This window comes from Mycteria americana, chromosome 1, assembly GCF_035582795.1.
Source record: "Mycteria americana isolate JAX WOST 10 ecotype Jacksonville Zoo and Gardens chromosome 1, USCA_MyAme_1.0, whole genome shotgun sequence".
Lineage (NCBI taxonomy): Eukaryota > Metazoa > Chordata > Aves > Ciconiiformes > Ciconiidae > Mycteria > Mycteria americana.
The window spans coordinates 111,372,143-111,381,991 of NC_134365.1; the positions used below are offsets into that span (position 1 = coordinate 111,372,143).

At 40.5% G+C, this 9,849-nt stretch overlaps 1 protein-coding gene across 1 annotated transcript; it reads left to right on the top strand.

The window, feature by feature from the left end:
- RBM11 (RNA binding motif protein 11) lies at positions 1-9,849 on the top strand. The gene is made up of 5 exons (XM_075516514.1): positions 1-203; positions 4,309-4,471; positions 5,384-5,462; positions 6,191-6,284; positions 8,193-9,849. The coding sequence occupies exons 1-5, from the start codon at positions 102-104 to the stop codon at positions 8,523-8,525; spliced, it is 771 nt and encodes a 256-aa protein (XP_075372629.1). The 5' UTR covers positions 1-101; the 3' UTR covers positions 8,526-9,849.

The following is a 9,849-nucleotide window of genomic DNA, read 5'->3' on the forward strand; positions in this document are numbered from 1 at the left end:
ACCGAGCCCGCTCCCTAGCAACGCGCCCCGTCCCGCGGCGCTTTACGGCAGCGGGGGCGCTTCCCCCGTCCCCTCCCTCGGCGGGAGCCGGCGGCGCCGCCATGTCGTCGCCGGGGCGGTCCGAGGAGGCGGACCGGACGCTGTTCGTGGGGAACCTGGAGAGCCGCGTGCGGGAGGAGATCCTCTACGAGCTCTTCCTGCAGGTGGAGGGCGGGCCCCCAGGGGCGGGACGGGGCCGCAGGGCGGAGGCCTCGGCGGGCCCCAGCCGGGCTCGGCGGCCGCGTTGCCCCCGGGGCCGGGCAGGGGCGAGGAGAGGCCCCGGGCGGCGGCGCTGGCGCTGCTCTGCCCTGGGGAGCGGCCGCGGCAGCGGCGGCCTCTGCCGCAGGAGCCCAGCGCTGAGAGCGGCCGGAAAGCGCGAAGGCGCCGGCCGGGCAGGGCCGGGGCCTGCCGGTAGCGCGCCGCGGGGTGCGGCGGCCGGGGCCTGCCGCCTGCGGGGCGGTGCGCGGGGCGGGCACCCTTCGCCTGTTCGCGGCCGCCGCTGCGGCTCCGCCACCCTCGGCGCGCTGCGCATGGGAGCGGTCCCTGTGCCGGCCGTCTCCCCTTCCTCGGTGTTGTCTCCTCCGGCTGTGCAAGTCTTGGTGGGCCCCGAGTTAGCGAGGAAGTTAAGTAATTTAAAGATGTTCTTAAAATCCCCAAGGAAAAGTATTTTTTACCTTTTTTTTTCCACGTATTATGAGCAAGAAATTTTTGAGCAATAATTTGATTAAGTGTAAAACCTGAAAATGAGTTGAATAAGGTTGAAACTTAACAGAATGCGAGGAATGATCTGCAGGTGGGGCTCTGGACTTCCACCTGTAAATGAGCTTTACATCAAAATGGTTTATGTTTTAATGCTTGAGAAGATACTAAAAATTCCATCGGTGGGATTTTCAGGGAGGTGGTGGGAAAATGCTAAGTAGCTGGACGTGTTCCAAACCTGAGCGTAACTCTCTTTCTTTGGAAATAAGGTATGCCAAGGAGGAAAGAAAACGGCAAAGACAGAAAATGTTAAGACACTGACTTGCCTTCAGTTTTGCTCTCACATTGGCAGTATCTTTGGCTAGGCCAGGCTTATTAACCTGAAAGTAGTAAGGAAAAGAGCGGGGAGGATACGGAGAGGAGGGAGCATTATATCAGTAATGCAAGCATCACATTCCAAGATGGATTGACAACAGCTGCTGATTATGGGCTTTTCCTGAATTTGTTTATGGTGTGTTTGTTTTGTGGTTTTGGGTTTTTTTTCCTTCCTGGCATGATCCAGTCAGCCTCTGTCACGCTGAAAGGTCCCAGACTCTGACTGGGCAGTTTAGCTGACAGCATGGTGATAAACTCGCTTCTACCAATCCACTAATTTCCCCCAGTCTCAGAGTGAACCTTGCTTCCTTCTGGTGAGTTTGCAAAATAAAGAGTGCAAAAAAAGAGGTGGGCAGAATCCTCTGTTCTCTTGCAATTTCATTTGCTAATCAATTATTTCTACTCACCAGTTTTATTCCACTGATTAATACTTGTCTTGTTAACTAGGCAAGACCGCAGCATGCTACCCCATTTGCACTGAAAGGCCTTTTTGTTTGGTATATTCTGGCCCTTTGGGTTTTTAGCTGTTCCCATCTCTCCCTAACTTTCAGTTTTTAACTTTTCCCTAAAGTTAGCTAAGAAACAGTTGTTTCTTCTTCCCCCCCCCCCCCCCCCCCCCCTTCTTTTCTATGCCATATTCCTACCTGTTTCCAATACTAAACAGTAGTCTGCTGTTTAACTGTAAATGTTAGGTTAAGAAAGCTTATCTTACCAGGGAACATGAGTAATACCATACAAATTCATGTACAAAAGTGATAAAAATAAGTGGATGCTCTCAGAATGCAGTTTTGCATGACTCTTCTGCATAATCTGCAGCAGTCATCCAGCTGCTGACTTTTATCTGGGTCTTTGGGTCATCCCAATAACACTTACTTATCTTTTTCCTTCTTTTCATCTTGTTCTCACTCAGGTTTCTCTGTCTTTTGCTGCAACGGCATATGCTTCTCATTGCAGTATTGTCCTTTCTTGGAAAGTGTACAGTTCAGTATTCCTGCCATGACATAGTCCTAAAGATGCACTCCTGACCTGTAGCTTTTCCCCCATCAAATTATGAGCAAGTATCTATTACTAATTCTAAACTATTAATATTTTTATTTATGAACAGGAAGACTACATATTTAAAAGACTGATCTGCAAAGGACTTGAGTTTGTTGCTCCTAGTTCTTGAAGAGCCAGATCCTCCTCGTTAGGCAAATAATAATCAGAAGACTGGATATATGTACTTTTTTAAAAACTGCAGTATAGTGCAGAGTAACAACAAGAATGCCTTAAGGAGCCAACTCAAGCAAAAATAAACATGTTCAGGATCTTACTGAAAGCCCTTCTTTAAAAACAAACACACCCCCAAAACCAAACCAAACAAAAACCAAGCAAACAAATAAAAAATCCCCGTAAACTTCAAGATATCAAGATATTTGGAAAGACAAGATCAACATTTTGAAGATTCCCTGCACAGGACGACCTAGGTAGTATCCATTGCTGTATAGCCTGATCACCCTCTGCACCAGTAATAAAAAATAGTACATGATTTTTGATCCTTTGTGTTTGTCTATATGACTTCCCTACTTTCACCAGGGTTGGGGGGTGGGGATGTTTCATTTTCAGCAAAAGCATCTTACTTAATTGAGGATTAGTTTATACACAGCTGGCAAAAGCATACAGCAATCAGACATTATTATCACAGATGACAATCCTTAATATCTTCAGTCTGACAACATGGAGGGTATAATAAGGGAGATGGCTCCACATCATCACTCTAAATGCTCACAGCAGACAAATTGCAGGTTTGTTGTTTGACAGGAGTCGTTGAAAATGCAGAATAATAAAGTAGATTACTTTCTGTGGCTTATTTTCTTCATCTGAGCATATGCTGTGTGTTTATTTTGAATGTTTAAGTGTTTATGCAGTTTAATTGCTGTAAAGCTGTTACGAGTTAACTTGTGTTTGCCTGAAGCTATAGATGACTTCGGAGCGACTTTTACTGAAAAGTACACATCCTATCAGTAGTAGTAGTGGAAGCCAGTTCTACCAGTGAGTGCTGTTTTTTGATTCAGAACAATGAATTCTCCATCTACTACAGTAATTTAGATATTCAGTAATTTTTTTTACTGACGGATTAAAAAATAACTATGTAACTTATGTTCACTTCATTGCTCATCTGAATATTATATCCTCCTAAAGTTAAGTTGTTGCATTCTTAACACTCCTGAGCTGTGGCAGGAGACTGCTGTTGGCCACTTCTTTTCACTCTGCTAAATCAGCTGTACAGACACATAGCTTGTTTTGATGAGAAACTGTTGATTTGGTGACTAATACACTGATTCCATCTTGTGTAGAGAAAATTCATCATCTTTGATATCTATTATGGAAATGACGTTTTCTTTGAAAATGGAGCCAGTATTTATGGAATATCACTGCTGTAATTTGGTTCTAGAAGTACTATGCAAGGATTAAAATGGTACATGTAGGCAGAGATAGAACTTTTCAATGAAGATATTTCAGCCAAAGGGTGTGGTTTAGCATTTTGTTTTGTTGGAGGGACTGGGGGGGCAGAAACAGTATGTTATCTCTGATGAGATCACAGGGTCCCTTGATTCACTGCCATGCAGTTGTGATGAGGGTTAGGCAGTACAGAACACCATTTTGTGGTGGTTCCAGAAGCACTACTCTATTCGGGTTTGCTTTCCCCCAGTGTTGATGCTGCCCATTTTAGGAATTTAAGCAAAAGTAAAATAGAAGCATATTAATGGAGTAGGTCACTTTTACATAGTTGATATTATCAATTTGCTTAGTTATATTAGCTGTGCAAAAAACCTCTGTAATAATTATACTAGCAGCTGTACACACATAAGATAACTTTTGCTATGGCGTCAGTAAATTAGTCCTCTCCCCTTGCAGCAATCATCATTGTTTTAAAATTAATCAAAGTTTGATTATTAAAGACTAAACTTCACCCATGGACTGATGCTGGGTTCCCTTTTAACGTTTGTGGAGCTGATTTTTGTTTGTAGAAGGCTCAGAATTTGAGCTTGGGGAATGTGGAGAGACATTTTCGAATTAAGTAGACATTCTTATACTGAGAAACTTAAACTGTTTCTGACTATGGAAAATATACGTCATTATGAAATATTCAAAACAGAATAAAGTGTCAATCTCTGTTACTTTCTGTGAGAAAATAACACAAATTTCTTTCAGGCTGGACCATTAACCAAAGTGACAATTTGTAAGGACAAAGAAGGAAAACCTAAGTCTTTTGGATTTGTCTGCTTTAAGCACAAAGAATCAGTGCCTTATGCAATAGCTTTGCTGAATGGAATCCGTTTGTATGGAAGACCAATTAAAGTGCAGTATCGGTTTGGTACGTCCAGTAGTCTCGGTGATTAACTTTATGTCTTTCTAAATTGTTTTTTAATGACTATTTTTTAATCCTACAGTCTTTTACAAAGAGGACGATTTATAGTTGAACAAATTACAGTCCATTTTTTTTAGGAAACAAAACCTGTGGTTTTTGCATAGGGAAGGATTCAGTCTGTATTTTTTGTTTACTAAGAGAATACAATAGGTTGGTTCAGAACTTGCAAGCCAGCTCAGACCACGCTGTATGGAAGACATAGCAACACAGGTTTTCACACCAGATTACATTTAGGAATCAAGGTGTGACTTTAACTTGCAGTCTAGCAGGAAAAGTTGATTTAGTAAGTGCAGCAACTATCAAGCTGTTTGATAGTTTTTATACTAAAGCCACAGAGTTATCAGAGCTGTTGTTTTAAGTGGAAGGGATTGTAGTTTGAAGAATATAGTCAGATCAGAGTCACATTCTTCATTTTATGTTTATGAAAATAAACCTTCTAGAAAGCTAACGGTCAGGCCGCGTTTGCAACCCAAATGTTAAGGACTCATGTTCCCACTATGCACTGTGCCACTCCTTACTTCAAAGGCTGTACAGAGCAGTTGCTGGGTTTAAGTAGAATGGCTGAGGTTCCTAAAATCAGAAGCATCTCCCATGTCTGTAACTGAATGGGAATTACTCTGTTCTGGATTACTTCAACAGCCCAGATTTATGCTTCTGTAAGTGAATAAATGATAAATGAAGGTTTTCAAGCAGTAAAATGATGCCATAGATTATCTGCCATAACATGGCACCTCACCTTTATGTACTACCTTAGACATACTAGCACACTGCAGATGACACAGAACACTTTCTGTGTTTTTAACTTGCTAATTGAATAGTCATAACTAAATAGTCATTATGCTCTTGTCTTATTTACAGGGAGTTCTCACTCATCAGAACTAAACAGCCCTACACATGGTTTTGAGAACTATATTGACTTACATTCACCTTCATATAGGTAACAAAGATCACCTGTGAATGAACTGTATATTTGTAAAAAAATCTTACTATGAAAATTAGTTGATGTGGTAGAGCAATCTTCAGGCTTTTCATTAAAACAGCTGTTGCATGCTTTAATTGCATCCTTACTGATGACTTGCAAAGGGCTGTAGTTAATTTTAACATTTGGTTGTTTAGCTTGAATTTTCTATTCTTTGTTTCTGTAAGATACAGGACCATGAGAAAATATTGTAATATGGTGTTTGTACTAACAATGTTTGCAGTTGTTAGGGGAAAAGAATATGACAAGGGAGATAATATTTTTAAACGCACTGAGTTTATATCTGTATTTTTTGTGTGTGTATGTACAAGCAGCTGTCATGCACATATGAATGCACAGGTGTAAAGCTGTTATAATGGAAGTCTGAACACCCAGATTCAGTATTTTTCAATGTTTCAACATTTTTCTTTACAAATCTGACAGAACTTTCTGTGGAAGCTAAACTCCCATGGTGAAATCCAGAACTCTTCTGCATCTCCACTTAAGTACATGTGAGGATTACTCATTAATTGAGCCTTTGGGTGTATTTTCCTTGTCTTATCAGTTTTTTCATGGAAGTCCAGTTGTTAATATCTCAATTCTCCTCTTGGATATTCTCATTCTAGCCCAAGAGTTAAGTCTCAGCACTCTGGTAAGCAGTTATGTGGTGGACATCTAGTCTTTGTACGTTTGCTTGTTTTTCCTAGGTATCAAGAGCCTTATGGAAATCCTCCATTTCCTGTTACTCCTTTTCCAATGAACAATAGTTTACCTCACGAATACTCAGGCTTTCAAAAGATGGTGAGTTTGTGTTAAAAGTTAAAAATTTGGGAGCTTTTTTATGAAGTCAAATGTATTCTGCATTTCTGCAAACAACGGTGCTTATTAATGTCTCAAAATGTGGTTTAGTCTGCTCTAGCTTTGACGATATTAGGTCTATTTATTTTAGCACTTAAGGGTACTATAGTAACAGGGGATCTACCAAACCAAACTATTTTCTTACTGCAGGAATGTCTTAAACATATATAGCTTAGTGAGGCTAAAAATGTCAGAGTCTACAGACAGTGCGCTCTCCTGTACTGTGTTCCAAACCAAGCCCTTAGTGAGACAAGCTAACCTAGTAAAATTACAACCATGCAAGCAATAGCTTCTTCATATACAGCTAATTCAGTCAGGGAACCTCTTAGCTCTTCTACTCAATTCAGAAATGCCCAGCAGAAGTTTGAAATGTTCTAAAACCAAACCTAAAACTCACCCAGCACATCACCACTGCCCAAGTTAGGGCAGCAAGAGTTTGAGGGTTTCTGGCCTGAACCTTTACATGCTCTTGCAGTTCTCACATTCATGATTTACTTTCACAGCAGTAGACAGTGAGAACCCGTGTTCCACTTCCCCTCTAACAGACTCTGGCACACTGGGCCATTCTTGTCCTAATCGCTTTTGTCTGAGATATTCCACAAGGCAAGGCAACTGGTCTCTTCAGATGGCAACCTGTGGGCCAAACACATCATGGAGCTTCTGAATCTGATGAGTATGGATCGGTAGGACTGAAGAAACCCAGTATTTAATGTGAGGTACCAACTGTGGATAGAACTGCTGACACCCAGTCTGACTGGGGAATGGCCAGCCCTTTGTAGCAGGGATGAAGTCTGAACAGATTACTCTAGCTACCTGCAATCTGAGCAGGAAAATGGAGAGGGTCTGTTCCCTGTTGCACAGATGTGGTGGTGGCCTGCCTCTCCTCTTCCCAGGCTGTGCCCTCAGAAGAGCTGGTGCTTGCGCAAACTTCTCCCATCACCTCCACTGTGGTTGTAAGGCCTTCCCCCACTGTGCTCGCTGATGAACCCACTCAGTAACAATGCAGTACTTAAACACTGAGAGACCAAACTCGGCAGACCAGCACACACACCCAACTTCATCCCATTTTCTGCTTGCAAGAAGGGATGGTATTGCAGTAGGTCTCCAACGATAGTTTGTTGCAGTTTCAGCAAGAAGCAAGCTCATCACGTGTACACCTTCACACATCTACCTCACCTTTATTTGGGTGAGCCAGGCAGATTATTCACTTGGAGTCTGCCTGCACATATAACATACTCGGACATGCTCCCCACCATTTTTCTGGTTACTGCCAGTCAGTAGAAAGCCGCTCTCTTCTGACCTTTGTAATTCTATTTCTGTATTTGAACTGTGCATTTTGTATGAGGGGGACTCTTGGGATGCTTTAGGGACTATAGCAATAAGCTGGACACTTACTGCGTTGTTCCAAGTGCTTTGATCTATGGATTCATTATACCTTGTTGGAACGCCTTGTTCCATAATAACTTTAAAATTAGTTAAACCAGGTTAAAAAAAATTGCAGATGTACATGTCTTTACATCAACAATAGGCACTGCAGTTACAAATGTTTATAAAACACATAGATGAAGAAATGAAAGGAATGCCATGTTTGATTACCTTACACAAGGACTAACGGGCAGTTTAATCTTAAATCAGATTATGTCTCTGTCCTAACTTTGCCATGAAAAAATTGTCTACTTTTTCCAACTATACTAGTTGATATAATAAAATGTATAAGCTTTATTCTCAATCATTCTGTGTTATTTTATAATTTATCAGTATTTTCATTGTATAAGCTGTAATGCATGCAAAATTAAACTCTTCAGAACTTCCTCTTTACAGTGGTAACAACTCAAATTTCTATTTCTCTAGATGAACCATTTTTTAGCACAGCAGTACACAGTACAGAGTCCAATGGGTCAACAATTTCCTTACTATCAGATGACTCCGCCACTGCCTTCAAATTTATCCTTTTCTCCCTATCAGAATCAAGCAGCAAATTTTAAGTCTGCACAGGGTTCTTTTGAATTGGCCCTGCCACATTCAAGTGACTGTGAACTGCACCAGGTGGATGAAAGCACCTCTAAAAGAAAGAGAGAACAGCAAAGTGGTGACAGTGACTCTAGTATTGAGGATGACAAAATGAGACAAAGAGAGCATGACCAAAAATACAAGAAGCGCAAAGCCAAGAAAAAAACACGGTAACAGTGTGTAACTGGATTTTTTTTTTTGAGAGAGAAATTTAATCTTTCATCTTTGCACTTTATTAAAAAGGAATGTTCAAGATTCATATTATTTTTAAATGTGTTATGCATAAAGTATACTGATACTTTATTTAATCTCAACCTATTTAAAGAGGAAAGTACTATTTAAGGTATAGGAAACGTTTAAGAAGATAAAGTTTTCCTAATAAAGGAAAAAATCTAGTTGGTTCCTCCCCCACTCCCACCCCCCCCAAGAATCATGGAAGGCTATTATTTCACTAATATAGAAACTTTATGAAAATACATAATTTCAGCCACTCGTGAAGCACATGTATCACTTCCATCACTTATGGAACGTATTTTTGTGAATGGTGTAAGAATTTTCTGGAGCCACTGAAGAAGTGAGCGGGCTAGAAATTCCAAGTGTCACATCAGAGATGTGCTTGTCACTGAAGTAGCAACACCTTTCTGATTTAGCTCTGCTGTTACTTTCAGTTAGGATCACCTTGCATGGTTATTGGAACTGTTTTTTTCCAGGAGTAAATTTGAGGTAAAATATGGGCATTTGCACTAACTACAAGACTTACATATGTATCAATACTCAAATGACTGTATGTACTTTATGGCTGCAGTTATGTACTGACTAGAATTACAGGCATATATATGCATCTTTCTATAAAGTTACTCCCTAGCATTTTATTTGCTTATTTAAGACTCTAAATGTTCATTGTAACAAATGGATGAAAAATTTAAGGAGTATCTCATCTAATTGATAGCACAGAACCATGAGTCAGTGGAGTTAGTAGTACCTCTTAAGAAGAAAAGTTTTTCCCTTGTTTGGCAGAGGAAGAATAAACTATCTCATATCGTGATGAGTCAAAGTAGTCAAATGACCTATTTTTTATCTTTCATAACTGCCACCAGCAACCTATAGACAGATACAGAGGTATGGTCTTATACAATACCAAGTACAGGTGAAACACTTTTAAGATCCTATTATATGAGAAAGCAAACCACTTAATTTTCAGCTATTTAATATTGCTTAAAGTTAAGTCTTCTGTTCAGACTAGATGTAGGCTTCAAATTGAACCTGACAGTAAAAAAGGATTTTGGTTTAATTAAAGTCAGTTTTCTTGGTTATAAAGTTGGGTTGCTTGAAGGGAATACTTTTCATCCTTACACCAGTATTGAGAAAGAATATCCCAGTTTACTGGTTTAAAGGTGATGTGTTTTACAAGCCCAAATGAGTTTCAGAAACTGAAGAATGTTTAGCTTGCAACGATTTCTCTTTTGTCTGGTAAGATAAATGACAGCTAATAAAATCA

Bases quoted from the DNA above. Each gene is read 5' to 3' on its own strand.
- RBM11 (XM_075516514.1), top strand. From the start codon at position 102: ATGTCGTCGCCGGGGCGGTCCGAGGAGGCGGACCGGACGCTGTTCGTG. The intron at 204-4,308 runs GTGGAGGGCGGG...AATTTCTTTCAG, and splicing joins TCTACGAGCTCTTCCTGCAG to GCTGGACCATTAACCAAAGT. The intron at 5,463-6,190 runs GTAACAAAGATC...TGTTTTTCCTAG, and splicing joins TTACATTCACCTTCATATAG to GTATCAAGAGCCTTATGGAA.